Source organism: Cucumis sativus, chromosome 1, assembly GCF_000004075.3.
Source record: "Cucumis sativus cultivar 9930 chromosome 1, Cucumber_9930_V3, whole genome shotgun sequence".
NCBI lineage: Eukaryota > Viridiplantae > Streptophyta > Magnoliopsida > Cucurbitales > Cucurbitaceae > Cucumis > Cucumis sativus.
The window spans coordinates 23,794,430-23,811,028 of record NC_026655.2 but is presented as its reverse complement, the minus strand read 5'-3'; the positions used below and the strand labels follow the sequence as shown (position 1 = coordinate 23,811,028).

Below are 16,599 nucleotides of genomic sequence, written 5' to 3'. Positions count from 1 at the left end.
ATAGCTAAAAGAATTGGAATTTTGATTTTTTTAAAGACGATACTCGACTAAAACAATTTTAACTGTATTATTACTTGTGTGTATTTAATGAGGAAGTTTTAAGTCATAAAACGAAGCATTTAAGTGGATCAAAGCTAAACACAAAATATCAAACTAGGAGAACAACAATGTTGCAAGATAGATGTTGAAGAGAAAAAACATTGACCTATCTCATTAGGTTACAAATATTGCAACACATTAGGCTAAGAGAGTTATTCTTAACCTAATAGCACTTAAACACTATTAGTATATTCTTACATAGCAAAAGATGGTCGTGAACGAGTCATCCATATATACAAAAAAGTGATTATATTTTGGACTATCTATTTTTTTAAATAAATATTTTCAAATATAGCAAAAGAGTTGGAGTTGACTACGTCCTAAAATTTCACCATATATTATATATTTTTAAAGTATTAGGAGGGTTTTGCTATTTGAAATAATTTTCCATTTTCAGGATTTTTTCTCTCTTTTTCACGGAGGTCAGCCGTTCGTCCGCCAGCTACCGCGCGCGCCAGCGCGCAGACCCTAGCCAACAGCCGTCGACAGCTACTCCTTGTCGCCGGCCACCGATTGTCGCACGGTACCGTTTTCGCCGCCGCCAGTGAAGCCCCTCTTTTATTCGTCTCTCTCATAGTTACCTTTCGTTCAGCGCCTGCCAGCTACCTCCACGCCACCTCCCAAAGCCAGTGCCGCCGCCTTTCCCTGAGTTCGCAGTGGTTAGCGCCGCCGTCGCTGGAATTGGCGTTTTGGGTGTTCTGGATTGTTTTTAAGTGAATTTTGATTCACCATTGAGTTTTGGACTAAGTGTTGTTTTACCCATGATTTTGGAGGTCACATTTGAAGTTTTGAGATGTTTGAGCCGCTGCCCACCAAGGGAAACGGGAGATTTGGACGTTTTCGGTAGGTTTTAGTTTGGAATGACAATTGACAAATGACACAGTGTAGTTTGGAATGATAGTTTTGGCCTGGAATGGCTATTGGCACAGTTTTGGTTGCCGTTGGTCTACTTGTGTTGGGCACCACTAGTTTTAATGATTTTCTAACTCATGATTGTATGTAATTGCATAGCCTGAGTGAACCTAGTAGTGGGGTTTTAGTTGGTATTTTAAATACTCATTCTTTTCATATTATGTTTTTCTACTCAAATTTTGTTTCAAGCGATTCAATGTTTTGACGCAAGGCATTGAGATAGATAACAAATTAATGAAATATTTTCAGGGGATCTTGAACAAAAGTTTTTGTAGCCTTTCATCAAATTCTCTTGATAACGTTTTATTTATTTATAAAGTTCTATTTTATGTCAAATTTGTCGACTTGTTATTGTTTTGAGATTGCATACATGTCGTAATGACTATCTCTTTTAGAAATCTCAGAAAGTGGGGTCGTTAAACCAAGTCAGTCCAATAAATTTTGAACGGGGTTTGCTTAGAAACAAACTGAGATGAGTGTTGACAAACTAGCATCCTCCCCTCATTTCCACCCAATTCCATTGATAGTAAGAAACTCTCTTCAATGGATAAGCAACTCCACCTTACAGTCAAACCCACCTTTCACACCAGAAGGACCATCCGTTTGGGCCACAAATCTCATCAAATCATACTTCGACAAAGGCCTAACCAGAGAAGCCTGTAACCTGTTTAATGAAATTCCTGAAAGGGATGTGGTCACTTGGACTGCTATGATTGTTGGCTTTACTTCCTGCAATCACTACCATCAAGCATGGACTATGTTCTCTGAGATGTTGAGGAGTGAAGTTCAACCAAATGCCTTCACTATGTCTAGCGTTCTCAAGGCTTGCAAAGGCATGAAGGCTCTTTCATGTGGGGCTTTGGCTCATAGTCTTGCGACCAAGCACGGTATTGACAGGTCGGTGTATGTCCAGAATGCTCTCTTGGACATGTATGCTGCTTCTTGTGCTACCATGGATGATGCATTGAGTGTGTTTAATGATATACCTCTGAAGACTGCTGTGTCATGGACTACTTTGATTGCAGGGTTCACTCATAGAGGTGATGGCTACAGTGGGCTTCTAGCTTTCAGGCAAATGTTACTGGTAACAATCTTATAGTTGTTTCAGCAATCTATTTACATTTATGAAGTACCATACTCGATTTCTCGGGCACACTACATCAGTTATACAGTTGCATCGGATTATTAATATTAGTTTACATAATAGGCATTGAGTTATTAATATCATCGAGTTATTAATATTGTATGGTCCTTAAGCTTTTACGTCGTGTCTACTCAGGCCTTTTATTTTTAAGCATTAGTGTAATGGGTTTCTAAACTTTTATAGTTGTGTTTGTTTAGTCTATATAGTTTTAAAAGTTCTTAGGAGCTCTTAACCTTTCATGCTTATATCTATTTAATCTTAGCACTTTAAAATGTTTCTAATATTTTCTTACACTTATATGGCATGCTAACTGTGTATTAGTTAAGAATCATAGGTGGGTTGATTTCAAACACAATCCTAAAATAATATTGTTACCACGCCACATGTGTGTTAAATTAGTTTTGTGATGAGAACTTATCAAACACAAAATTGAAAGCTTAGGTAACTATTAGATGCGTATGAGGTATAGGAGCCAAATATAAGACAACCCAGAAAGTTCAGGACCAAAATTCCAACTTAACGTTAACATTATCACAATCTGTTTATCTTTATGTAACAATGCATGCTTTGGCCTACAGGAAGATGTTGGACCAAACTCATTTAGCTTTTCCATTGCGGCTAGAGCTTGTGCTTCAATCAGCTCGTATTCATGTGGAAAGCAAATACATGCAGCAGTTACCAAATATGGTCTCCACTGTGATGCTCCAGTAATGAATTCAATACTCGACATGTATTGCAGGTGCAACTATTTATGTGATGCCAAAAGATGCTTTGGTGAATTGACCGAAAAGAACTTAATTACATGGAACACCTTGATAGCGGGATATGAAAGGTCAGATTCCAGTGAGTCTCTAAGTTTATTTTTCCAAATGGGGTCTGAAGGCTATAAGCCGAATTGCTTTACATTCACAAGTATTACAGCTGCTTGTGCCAATTTAGCAGTCTTAAGCTGTGGACAACAAGTTCATGGTGGAATTGTTCGTAGAGGATTTGACAAAAATGTGGCATTGATCAATTCACTTATTGACATGTACGCAAAGTGTGGAAGCATAAGCGATTCACACAAACTCTTCTGTGATATGCCTGGAAGAGATTTGGTGTCCTGGACTACTATGATGATTGGCTATGGAGCACATGGATATGGGAAAGAGGCCGTGAAGTTGTTCGATGAAATGGTTCAAAGTGGAATTCAACCTGATCGGATAGTGTTCATGGGAGTCCTATGTGGTTGCAGCCATGCTGGACTTGTGGACAAAGGACTAAAATATTTTAGATCTATGCTGGAGGACTACAATATAAACCCAGATCAAGAAATCTACAGGTGTGTGGTGGACTTGCTTGGTCGTGCTGGAAGAGTTGAGGAGGCTTTTCAACTTGTCGAGAATATGCCATTTGAACCTGATGAGTCTGTATGGGGTGCTCTCCTTGGAGCTTGTAAAGCGTATAAACTTTCCAATCTAGGGAATTTGGCAGCTCAAAGAGTATTGGATAGAAGGCCGAACATGGCGGGGACCTATCTGCTGTTGTCCAAAATATATGCAGCTGAAGGTAAATGGGGCGAGTTTGCCAAAATGAGGAAGCTGATGAAAGGGATGAACAAAAAGAAAGAAGTGGGTAAGAGTTGGATTGAAATCAGAAATGAAGTTTATAGTTTTGTGGTTGGAGCTAAGATGGGCCCTCACATAGAGTGGGTGCACAAAGTAATCGATGTACTTATTTGGCATATGAAAGATGATGGGGATGTGACAGATTTGGATTACATAGTAGATTATCTAGAAGGGACTTAATCTAGAACATGATAACCCGGAAGACCTCATGAAACAATATGAAGTTTGGAATATCATATGCTTCCTTTTCCAAAAACATCGTTTCAACACAATTGAAACAAGAAGATGAAAATGATATTTGCAAAGGAGGTAAGGGTCCTTCTCTGCTATGTTCTTAATAGAATTTGCTGTTCAGAACTTCATATTTTCTCAGTTTGTAAAATACTTCCCATATAGGCCTTTTGTTTCCTCTTCATATTGTAAACCGTTGTTTTTCTTGTGTTAGAATTAGTGGGCTTGACCAAGGAAGAATTTACCCTAATTTTCTTTTCTTTTCTTTTCTTTTCATAAGTATGTTGTCTATTTATTTTTTCGCTTGTATCTTTTGTTAAAATGAGAAATTAATAAGAAAGCCAAATCGTGGTTTTTCTCCTAGTACTCGGGTTTCCACGTAACTCATTGTCTATTTTTTTTACTACTTTTAATAGTTTTCACTTGATGTTTTATATTGAGTGTAAATTATCATTTGAATCATGTTGATTTTGTTAACTAATTTCACAACAATAGGATGTGAGATTTACTTTTTAACGAATTATCATTTTGTAGAAAATTATTCGTTTAAGAAGTCACAACAAATTTAAACTTTTGATTTCATGCATTTTCGTGCTTTATAGTGCTTGGGTCTGTTATTCTTGGTTGAACTTACTTAACATTGTGATGATTTTCTTGACTTCCTCTATACCGTCGATTTAATGGATAAATCAACACATGCTTGGCGTCGGTGATCTTTATTGACTTGTGTAACCAGTTTGAGAAGCAACCAAGAGTTGGTATGGGTTACAAAACTTAAAGTTATAAGGCTATATGACTCTTAGGGAGTGTTTAACCCAAGCACTATAAAGCACGAAGATGCATTGACTCCTTGATTCAAACACTCCATAGGAGGGTATTGTTCCACCTGTTAGTGTGATGCTCCTTGTGGTAGTATTCATGTTTTTGTGGCTCTCCTGTAGTTATGGTAACCAATTTAAGGTTGTTGTGAATTATTTCTTGGTCTTGAAGGGTGCTTAGACATCTTTAGAATATGTTCGTGGTTTTAGAGTGTGGGTTATACACGCCTTAGATAGCTGTAAAAATTTCATAGGTGGTTTTGAAAGCCAAAATGATACTTGAGCAATTTTTAAGATAGTTTTGAATGAGAGTCAAAATGACAATTAGGTTGTTTTGAAAGTTAAGTGTGATTTATGCACTTTTTAGGAACTTCTTTACGTGGTTTTGATGGTCAAAATGCCACTTAGACTTGGGCACTTTTTTAGGAGGTTTAGAGAGTCAGTATTGACACTTTTTAGTTACTCCTTCGAAACTATTTGGATAAGTTTCCATTATAAAACTTGTGATTTGATGGAATTTACTAACACCTTGCAAAAATCATATTTGAACTTCCCTGAATTCATCGCAAATTTAGAACAAATGCAACCACTCTAACTAGTTAGTGCTTCACGAGTAGATATAATAGGTTCTTAATTGTGCTAATTTTATAAACTCTACAGTTTCTTCTAGGCTTTCCCCATTCATAATTGTATATACATATTCATAATTTGGAGAGGAAGGAGAGTTACAGTTAATGACTCTTCCTACAAATTTTGTGTGCAGCTGAATACTAAGACATTGGTTTCAACCACTCCCTCTTAAAGATGAAATTTGGGAGCATACTCGATCCTAGCAAAATGGAACCATCCAACCATCGGCAAATTCATCGTTGATCATTGATGTCCAGGCGTAGGTATATTGCTCTATGATTATTTCTTAGTTCGGTGAGAAGAAAATCGTTAGATTTCCTATATATTGTTTAAAATGCCATAGAATGTTAGTTGACTTCACTGTGTTGGTAAAATGACAAACTTTACTCCATTGAGTTTTCTCATGAAGAAACACGTTATGTTACGACCTTGTATGGTAACAATTTCATTTTTGGTTTTTGAAGATTAAGCTTATTTCCTTCTCGTTTCATACAATGATTTTTGTCTTTCTTAAGTACAATAGTTGAATTCTTATACAAATTTTAAAAACAAAAACAAGTTTTTAAAAGTTACTTTTTTTAGTTTTCAAAATTTGGCTTGGATCTTTAACTAAAGGAAGAAAAGTTGGAGGTAGAAGCAGTGTCTATAAACTTATTTTAAAAAACAAAAGGGTTACCATACAGGGCCTACACTATTTGAAACTTTTTAGCTGATTTTGAAAGTCAAAAGTAATATTAGACATTTTTGTAGGTGTGTTTGTGATTCAAAGTGTCAGTTAAGTAGGTTGTTTTGAGAGTTAAAACGACACGTTTTAGATTTTGATAGTCAAAATGTTACCAGGACATTATTTAGGAGGTTTTGAGAGTGAAATCTCTTATGCATTTTTTTAAGTTGGTTTTTAACGGTCAAAGTGTCATTTTTTTAGTTGGTTTTGACGGTTAAAATGTCATTCAAAAAATTTCTAGAAACTTTTTAAGTGGTCTTGTCATTTCTGGGTCTTTTGGTGCATTGAAACAAGGTCTAGCAAGCTTGTTAATTTTGCTTTAACAATATTCTTTATTTTGCTGCGATGTATATAAATGAGAGAATTTTATTATTGATGTTTAAAAGTTGTGAATACACGTAGAATTGTTTGTTGACACGGACAAAGTCAAGGAAAACCTCTGAAATTATTTCAATATTGGACCTTGGACATATAATAGTTCCGAATCGAATCTCTTTAGAAAGAAGATCTTTTGTTTGTCTCATGGTAGCCTGCTCCAGTTCCCTTACGAAAAAATTCTAATTCTAATAAATCAAGAAACTAATCCTAATTTTAATAAACAAAAGAAACTAATCCTAATTCTAATAAATTAAGGATTTGACCATAATGCTATAATTTTAAAATGCAATAAGTTATGTGTGTTATTAGCACTTTGGAAGTTTATGTAAGATATGTATATCTTGAGGTCAATTGGCAAATAATTTGGAGGGGGAGAATTGTTGATTATGGGGAGTATTTTATCATAGGACTATGAAGCTAATGATTGTTGTGGAGTTTATTTATTTGTTTTCGTGCTAACACGTTTGATTAAGGAGTTTGAGTCAAATCTGATGGTAAATATTTGTTTCTTTTGCAGTAACCGAGTATAAAAGACAACTACTCACAACATGATGTAACATGTAAAAAACTGGAGAGGTTACTTTTTTATTTTTTTAGAACTTTTTACTGTTTTGTAATGAGTTTGCAGCGTTGAAGTGAGTAGAGAGTAAGATTATGAGAGGAATATATGTTTTATTTAGTACAACAATTCGAGGTAGAACATGTGAGCCACAAACCTTGTAGTTACTGATATACTCGGAGAGATATATATGTTTGCTAAGATATACATGCCCTTATATTAACTGTTTTACAAAATATGTGACTGTATTTTCTAGTTTTGAAATAGTGCTATGGTAAATCAAAGATGTTTAATAACTTTGATTATGATTGCGTTTTTATGTAAAACGCTATTAAAAATAACTACAGTATTTTGGCCAACACCTTGGAAAAAAAAAAAAAACAGAAGCAGATGGATGGAAAATAGACTTGTTAAGATTTATGCCTTCCTTTATACAGTTGAAAAAATGTCATGAACCTATGATTTTTTGATCACATTAACTATAACAACCTTTCAAAAATGATATTTACAATGAAAATAAAAATGTCAATCCCACTTTGATTATCTAATCAAAATTATTGAATGTATAACATGAAGTACTATATTTGTTATTGTTTTTATTCTTTTAAATATAATTCTACATTGTAAGGTTTTAAACTCAAATTTTGAATACAGTAATAACATTTAAAAAAAGGCCTTGATTACATAATCCAGACAGTCTACCATATTCATATTTGCTAAACAAGGAATCTGAAGAACATAAAACAAGATTTGAATTCCTTTCCAAACAAACCGTAACATTTTTTTTTATTTCATATTGGCACCATCCATTTATGCATGAAAGTGAGAGAGAAGAGACAGCATGAAAAAAAAAGAGGAGATGATAAATTAGATTAGTTGATCTAAACCTCCTTGACATGGTCTTGAACTTGAAAAGCTGAGACAGGAAAAGTTCTAAATAGCCCTGTTGGTGTTTGGAAAGAAATTTTCCCACTAGGTGGTTCATCAACATAAATATCACTTAATGAAACCCAAACCAAAAGCTCCTTAGTCTTAACTCCAGTAAGTTTCTTGATTTTGTTCTTCTCTACAATGGCTGTCACTTCATTTGCATAAGAAACAAGCTTCCCAATCTTCTCAAACTTATGAGTTGTGCTTTTCTTTTGCTTTATCCAAACAAACCCTGTTTCTCTCAATATCCCACATTCTTCTATGTCTTTCAATGGTAAAAGCCCATTTGGAAGCCCTACCTCTTTCAGTATTTGTTTGGATTTCTCTTGACATAACTCATCTCCATGGTATACTTCTGCTTTTCCTTTCATTTCTTCTCTCACAATAGACATTTCCCCCCCTTTCTTTGAATAGAATCACCAAAGTGTGGGGTTCTTATAGTTCTTTGCTCTCCTTTGCCCTTCATTATCTTTAGAAATACCAAAATGACATTGCCAAAGTCAAAGATTTCACAAGCTATGTATATGTGGTATGGGCCCATTTACAGCCATAATTAGTTGGTGTGACAATGCACTCTTCGCACCTCTCTCTATAAATTTTAAAATATATGTTCTCTTTTTAACCCAATCATCAATTTTATGCTTTCACTGCTTAACCAAATTAAGGTAACAAAATCCTTCTAGTACAGTAGAGACGGAGAAATTTCAACGATGTACTTTTAGGTTTTTAGCATAAACTATATATTAGTTGAGTTATGTTCGTTTTAACCGAAAGAAACTCCACGACACACTCAACCCACCCCTGAGGCAAATAGGACATTAGATCTTGGGACAGAGGTCCCTGAATCTCTGGCCGAGGTTTTTGGATCTTTGACAAAAATCCTTCGATTTCAGCTTCAAAATCATCCATTCCAATAAAATGACTTGTAAATCAATTTAGTTCAACTTTACTAAGTAATAATTTTGTTCATATAATATATAATTTGTAGTGATTTAGTTTGTGATCAAAAGTTTTTCTTTTCAAAATTTTCATAATTTCTCTCTCTTGTTCTTGGTAGGGGTTTTATATAATTCTTTTCCTATCCTAGTGGTCAACATTCATGGATTCTTTTATTTAATTTTAATTTTTTAATAGACCTCTCCAAGAAGTGCTCACCATGAACGAGATGAGATGAGATGGGAGCATTTGAGTTTTAAGTTATTAGTTCATGTATTAAATTTAAAAATTTGAAAGTTTAAATATCAAATAAACAGCTCAACATCAATAATATAAATATATTTATTTTATTTTTTGCACCATTAATATATAAATAAATACATAATCGATAAGAATTATGAATTGATACAATGCAAAAGATAAACTGCACACAAATATCACAAGAGATATAGCCAATGTAAACCACTCACAATAAGGAGTGGAAAGAATAGAAGATGTCAGATCATCCAAGGCTTTGCATGCAACATAGTATGCTAACACATTCTGACTACGACAAACATGAGAAAATGAGACAATTTTCCAATTCAATGACCTTATCCTTAGCGGCCTTCTCAACAAAGAAAGAGACTTCAAAAAAAATTAACACAACAACATCATTTTGATGACTTGTTGAGAAAAACCTCACTTCAGAAAAATCACCAAGTAAAAGTTGTTGCCATCATTAAAAAAAAAAAAACTATTTTCCAACCCCAATTTCAACAACACTCTCTCAAAGCTTTTATACTACTCACACTCTTTCCTTACTCTTAAACTAAAGAATACAAAATAAAGTTTAACTAGAACTACTACGGGTGAGGTTAAAGTCTTCTAACTAGGTCAACTTGAAAGAATAGGCTGCTTTTTTAGTGTTTGGAGTCAATGCCTTTCTTGAACTTTTCTAGTGTCGGTTAATTGCACTTCTAATAATTTTCCAAAAACCCAACACATACGTGGATGAAAAACAAATCCTCAGAACCAAAGCACATCGACAATAGCTTCAAGAAGTGTCACTTTGTTACATATGGGGACAAACTTCTTAATCCAACTTGCCGCAAATGATCCAAGTGGCATCAAAAGCACCCAAAGCATCCCCAAAAAATTAGTAGTTAGTTTTCAAGGTTGCGTTAGTAATCAACTTTCAATAAGATTGCTTAGAGGGCCGCCAACCGATTTGAATTGGAATATGTATAGAAAGGATCAACTTCTTACCTTTGTTGTCATATTGTTTATCACCACCAACGAACTAGTAGAAAGATATGCATTTCTATCGCAACATAGGTAGTCTTAGCATCAACCTACTCCTTTGAAAACACCATTTTATTACAAGCTTTCAAAAGTCGCTTCATCGAAAACATGCTCTTATTTAGATTTGAGAAGCAACCCAATTAAAATTCTAAGTCTCAAGTCTAAAAATAGTATTTTAATCCTATTATAAACTTTATCTTTAATTGTTCGGTTCTACTTGAGTGAGAGTAGTAGTGGTGTTAATTAAATAAAACATATTTCAAATCTAACTTCTCTAATTATATTTATATTAGTGATATTTTGATATTTATTGGTGTGTTGAGAGGAGTTTTTTACTTTATAATAGAAATAAAAATGTCTATTTATCTATCGAATCCATGAAAACGTGAAAATACCGTCTTTTTAAAACTATAATTTTTTTTTATTACTTTTATTATTTATTTATTTATTTTTATTTTGAAGGAAAAGCTTAAACCCTATCTGGCGTCCTGTTTTTCTGTCTCCCTCTTCCACCTTTGTCACTTGCCGGAACGCCCCCACTGCTCATCTGTTGCATCCTAACGCCGTCGCTCCAAACACTGTCTTTTGCCGCCGTCCCTTCAACTCTTGTTCACTCGCCATTGAGGTCTGTTCTATTCTATCTTCTCTCTCTTTGTTTCAAAGTGGCCGATGTTTGTAATGAACTTCAATTCTCAATTAGAAATCTTGCTAAATTTGATTGATTGATTTATTTTTTGAATCCAAGAAAGATGCAAAATCGTAATAGAGGGTTATGGGTTCAATTCCGTCTTGTTGTGAACTCCTCTCAATTTGAAAGAACCTTGCTCCTGATAACCTTCATTGGTCCAACAACAAAGGATTGGACCTGTGTTTCTGTTGATTTGCTTATTGATATTTATGTTGGAAAGAACAGCGAGTGCAACTGGATTCTGTATTTTACACGGAAAAGAAACTACAACTGAAAGAAAGAATGAAGCTTTGGCTTTAGGGAGAAGTTCTCGTTTTCTCTGGGGCTGGCAAAGTTCTTACTGTTTGTGGTGTTATTTTGAAGTTACAGTGAACTTTGCGTTGATGTTTAGTGGGGAGGACATATATTCTGTTTATTCTTGGAGTTTTATGGAGGTTTTATTTTCAGGTGTAGAATTAATAAGAGATTTGATCTATGTGAGAACTCCATGTTGTGTGGTTATGAGAAGAGAATGCTAAAACATATTTAGGCCATTGACCCATATTTGGTGTGTTAACCTCATGCATATTTTTCTCCCAAAGCTAGCTGTTCAGATGAAGTGTTATTTCAAGAGTTAAGAAGGTGGAGGCTGGTTGAGCTAGTGGGTTGGGAGTAAGACGTTAGCCTCAGATTTTCTTAAAGTGGAAATCTTTGAGGAGCTCTTCCTAATTTGATTGGTGGGTTTGTGACAATTCTTCTCAATCAGTTTGCATTGATTTTCTTGTGATTCTATTTTATGAAGATTCATTGAAAAGTTGTGGAGTATTTCAAGTCCCTATGGATAAGTTGTGTACAATTTTTTTTTGGATTATTGAAGTTTGGACTTTTAACTTCCTCATTACATTGTTCAAGCCATTTTTTTTCCATCAGAGTTGAGGAGCAAGTTGTTCTTCTCCTCCTTCTCGGTTTTAGTGAGCCTTTTGTTTTAGCATCAAGCAAATCAGTCCAGCACTGATTTCTTTCTCGTGCTTCATCTACTTTCAAAGATCTATTTCATTTTAGTTTCAAGTTTTGCCCTCTGCTAGATGTATCTTCAGTTGAAAAGATATTTGTATAATGATTTTTAGTTGTGAAGTGTAGCCTCATTTTGTTTCGTCCTTTTGTATTGTTCTTGTTGCTTTTCTATTGTCCTATGTTTTTAAATTTTTTTTATTTTATTTCCTTGTATTTAGAGCATTGCTCCCTTTTCATTTCTTCAATGAAAATTTTCATTTCTGTTTCAGAAGAAAAAAAGATAGGGTAAGATTTTTCCCTGATCTGTATACAGTGATTCGTTGTTTATATTTATATTACATGTAATCATCTTGAAGTAAAATTAAAGAGTTGAGCATACAGAACTTTAAAGCTTCCTGTAACTTGCTTCAAGGCTTAAAACCTTTCATGAAGAGATGCATATGATTTGAGACTGATAGATTTGCTGTCTACAGCAAGAATGATGGCATGGAGGAATATTGTCTCCAACCATAGGTCTATACTGCAACCATACTCAGCTCCTTTATTTGCTAGATTCTTTTCTAAATCTTCCCCATATATCGGTAAGTGGTTTTTCCTGTCTTGATTCTATAATAACTCTGTTCTCATCTTGATATGAGAACTGAACCTTATGCTTAATTTGGTTTCTGAAATATGGAAAGTAACTTAGTTTGTTCTGTCAGCTAAAGAAGAGAAGCGAAGGAATGTATCGTTTACTGAATGGTTGTGTGAATAGGCATGGAAATGGAGTTTATTTGTTCATGAATTTGTTCTCTCTTTGTGGAATGAGTTTATGGCAGACTTGTTAAGTGATTTTGTGGGGAGTGCTCTCTGAGAGGAATTGCGGGAATCTTAAAAGGGTTGTTAGGTCTTCAAAGGTGGGAGGTGGGTGGGACTCTTGGGAGGATGCGGGATTTAATGTATCATTATGGGCATTTTCTGTTAATTAAATGTTTAAGATTTCAGAACATTGAATAACAAAACATTACTCAATAAAATCAAGTAAAAAACTTCAATTTTGGAAAAAGAATTTTCATGTAATAAAAGTCTAGTAACATGAGTTTTTGTTAGAAGTAAAATAATAAATAAGGTAAATAAGAGGGTGGTAAATTGTTAAATAATTAATAAAAAGATGGGTGCATGCAATGGGTAGACCTTTTAGGGCTAATAATTAAGTGGCAAGCAACATTTTTAAAGAATTATAAATTTATAAATATAGCAAAATCTATCAGTGATAGACCCTATCGCTGACAAACTCCGTCTCCTATTTTTCATATAATCTATAGACTTTGAGAGCTAGATCTAAATCTTACTATATCTACATTTTTTTTTATTTTCTATTTTTTTTACATTGTGCTATATCTAGTAATACTTAGGACCTAAATGCTATATTTGCAACAACCTCAAAAGATTGTGGATCACATTATAGATGAAATAGAAAGGTTAAGGATGTTAAGTAATTACTGAAAGGTGGTAGGTCATGGAATGAGGAACGAGAATGAGATTGGTGAAGGTTTGGGGGAGGAATGAGATTACCTTATTTATGGGGTAGGGATTTCCAAATTAGTGGCCTATTCCACCAATTGCTTCCAATTCTCCATTCTAGCAAACGCCATTGATGGAAGTGTAAATTTCTCATTCCCTTAAAGTAAATGAAGCCTATCTTTTTTTAATTTGGAGTCAATAAGATAAGATATATGTGCGCTTGATTTTTTGACATTTATGTTCTAGTGAAGGTCGGGATACCAGAATTTTTAACTGGTATTGGGCATGGAGTTGAGTCACACGTGGCTAAACTTGAATCAGAGATTGGCGACTTCCAGAAGCTGCTTGTTACTCGCACACTTAAGCTGAAGAAACTTGGAATTCCATGCAAACATGTAAGCATTTTATTCTTTACTCTTTTTATAATTTTTGTAAGGACAAGGCTTAGATCTTTTTTATTGCCAAAACAACTAAGAGGATAAGCGTATTGGCTTCATTAACCTTATATTTAATATTCTTTCTAGAGGCAGCAATTAGCAACTGTAGCAATCTGATAGCCATCTTTCCCTCTTCTGCTTGTAAATTCAGTTGGTGTTAATTGTTGACACCAAAAAAATAAAGTAAAAAAAAAAAAGATATGCTATGAGCAAATAACCATGTAGTTTCAGCCTTACATGAATGAGAATCTAAGAAGTACGGACACGGATAGGTGACACGAATACAACATGGACACGGCGACACACCATATTTTAAAAATCTAGGACACGACACGGCAAGGACACGTTTATTAAAATATTCATTTTTATAGTAAAAGAAAATTCGTAGTAAATGAATTGATGCATTTATATACGTAAAGGGCTTAACTTGATGTATTCCATACTCTAAAGTTATTATTATTGTCATATATGTGTCTTTTTAATCTACTAAATAATTGTTCTATGCGTGTCTAATACATTTGTTGAACTAGCAAGCGTCCAATAGATGTCCACCAAGTATCCAAGTGTTGGACACGAACACGCTATCCAAATTGAAGTGTCCGTGCTTCTTAGATGAGAATGATGGGTAGTCTAGTTGTTATGATGTATTTTCATTTTGTTTTTTTTAAAAATATTTTCAATTCTTCAGTGCATTCAATTATTTCTACTGAACTCTTCTAGTTCTTCCTAGTTATTACTATATATAACATATATATAAATGGGGACAACAATAGTTTCTCTTAAGATCCTCTTAAATTGTAAACTTCACTGTTTTTGAATATTTATATGAATATAGTATTTAGGGATTACTCTCTTTTCAAAGTTGGTTATATGTAAACGTTTTACTCTTCTGTAGCCTAAGAGGCTAAGAATCTTAAATAATTAAAATGAGTTTAAAATTCCATTTACAAGCCTTTATGAACTTTATACTGAGATTTTAGTTGACAGTTGACATGATAGCCTTAATTAAACTGCAGATCATTGATATAAAAATGCAATCAAGAAGTTTGTTCTTTAGCCCTTTAGATTTTGGATAATTAGTTCTATAATTGTTTTGTAATAATCTTTGTAGCCGCTTTGTTTATTAAAAAAAGGTTTCTTAAGAGGAGTTTTGTTCACTTGTTTGGTTGATCTCCTTATAGGCTTTCATTTGTGAGGAGTTTTGTTCTTACTCTCTCCTCATTTTATATAATTAGCTTTGTTATACTCCTTTTGCTAGGTTGTCTTTTTATAGGGCTTATTTTATTTGTTTTATTTCACCCTCTCAATGAAAGCTTGGTTCTTTCTAAAAGGAAAAAAAGAAGAATTTAGTATCGAGGAAGTATTTGGCATGTGACATTGAAGTGATAATCTGATTACAAATGTCTAGTTATATAACATGCATATCTTGGAAGTTGAGTATTCTTTTATCAACAAACTAAACCAAGGAAAGTTACATGTGCATTTACTAGTCCTAGTTTAATGGCACCCACCATTCTCGAAGCTAGATCAGATGCATCCCTCCCTTCGGATAAGATATGTCTATAAAATAATTTGATACTCTATAGATGTGCAGTTAGATTCATAAAAATTGCTTCCGGTACTTCCAAATCTCACTTCATATCCATAAGTGGAGAAGTACATTTCCCTCATTATATCAGTTATCTTATACAGTTATGGATTCACAACCCTTTCCCGATTACAAGTTTGCTGTTACAGAAAGGGTCCACACTTACATCACACCTGTTACTGCTAGTTTTCTCTTGGCTCTTCTTCTGCTAAATATATCAATAATAGTGGGTCTATCACACACCTCACTGTTGAATTTGAATCTCAGTCATGAATTCATGATTATTGAGGAATTAGAATGCAAATTTTGGCAAGAGTAAATTTCTAGAGCAATAGTGGTCTGATTACTACCTTCACAATCGTGCTTGTTGGCCTAAATTTTCATGTCTGTGGCAGAGGAAGCTGATATTGAAGTACACCCACAAGTACAGACTTGGACTATGGAGACCTCGATTTGATTCCTTGAAGGCCTGATGGTTTCAACTATGTTTACTAGGCAATGGGATCGTTTTTTTTAAGAAATAACTAGGCGATGGAGTCGTTAGGTGATCTTCAGTTTGTAAGACTTCGAGGAACAGTATTTCATTTACTAAATCTAAAACGTATCTTTATTTTTCTGCTTTTGAATTGTTTATATTCATTTACAAACTATTTAGGCGTTCAGTTCATTTAAGACATACATGCATGAATCTTAAACTCAAGTGAACTGAGAGTTCAAATTTATATCAACTCCATGACAGGGAAAAACCAATTCTGGTAAGTTGGTGTCTGTTCTATTTTGAACTCTTATTTTATAGATTCAGTCCAAGTTGTAGATTAAGTTATTCTATAAAGGCATATAGTAGATAGTGTGTATGGAACCCAAGCAAAAGCTTTTCTTAGCAACCATTTTGGGCTCTTCTGAATCTTTTGTCGCTATTCGTAACAGTACCCAAAAAAAAAGAAAGCAAGGGCCCACCATTGTGAGTGGTCATTTTCATTGTCACAGCAAAGCCACGTGTGAGGCTATGATTGGGACCCACTGGAGAAAATGTGTGATGTTTGATAGTCAACCTCCTGTTTTGTCATTACATGGGGAGGGAAGTGGTGATGTTGGTTGGTTGGATGGATGCACACGATTTCACCATAATTGAGGCCAT

The 16,599-nt window shown here is 34.2% G+C and overlaps 3 protein-coding genes across 5 annotated transcripts; 2 read left to right on the top strand and 1 right to left on the bottom strand.

The window, feature by feature from the left end:
- Nucleotides 1-465: 465 nt before the first annotated feature.
- On the top strand, nt 466-7,340 carry LOC101222859 (putative pentatricopeptide repeat-containing protein At1g56570). 2 transcript variants are annotated; one of them, XM_031890166.1, is made up of 5 exons: nt 466-942; nt 1,407-2,095; nt 2,734-4,071; nt 5,575-5,704; nt 7,061-7,340. In XM_031890166.1, the coding sequence occupies exons 2-3, from the start codon at nt 1,484-1,486 to the stop codon at nt 3,940-3,942; spliced, it is 1,821 nt and encodes a 606-aa protein (XP_031746026.1). In that variant the 5' UTR covers nt 466-942; nt 1,407-1,483; the 3' UTR covers nt 3,943-4,071; nt 5,575-5,704; nt 7,061-7,340. The 2 variants fall into 2 exon arrangements, with proteins under 2 accessions (XP_031746026.1, XP_011659402.1); XM_011661100.2 differs by having other exon boundaries at nt 466-2,095; nt 5,575-5,700.
- Nucleotides 7,341-7,782: 442 nt separating this feature from the next.
- Nucleotides 7,783-8,462, bottom strand: LOC101222618. The gene has a single exon (XM_004135708.3). It carries the CDS (start codon nt 8,422-8,424, stop codon nt 7,984-7,986), a length of 441 nt encoding a protein of 146 aa, XP_004135756.2. The 5' UTR covers nt 8,425-8,462; the 3' UTR covers nt 7,783-7,983.
- A 2,242-nt stretch (nt 8,463-10,704) lies between these two features.
- On the top strand, nt 10,705-16,220 carry LOC101215337. 2 transcript variants are annotated; one of them, XM_004135518.3, is made up of 4 exons: nt 10,705-10,877; nt 12,407-12,514; nt 13,683-13,831; nt 15,857-16,220. In XM_004135518.3, exons 2-4 carry the CDS (start codon nt 12,412-12,414, stop codon nt 15,932-15,934), a joined length of 330 nt encoding a protein of 109 aa, XP_004135566.1. In that variant the 5' UTR covers nt 10,705-10,877; nt 12,407-12,411; the 3' UTR covers nt 15,935-16,220. The 2 variants fall into 2 exon arrangements, with proteins under 2 accessions (XP_004135566.1, XP_011659391.1); XM_011661089.2 differs by lacking the exon at nt 10,705-10,877 and having other exon boundaries at nt 12,382-12,514; nt 15,857-16,161.
- Nucleotides 16,221-16,599: the final 379 nt, after the last annotated feature.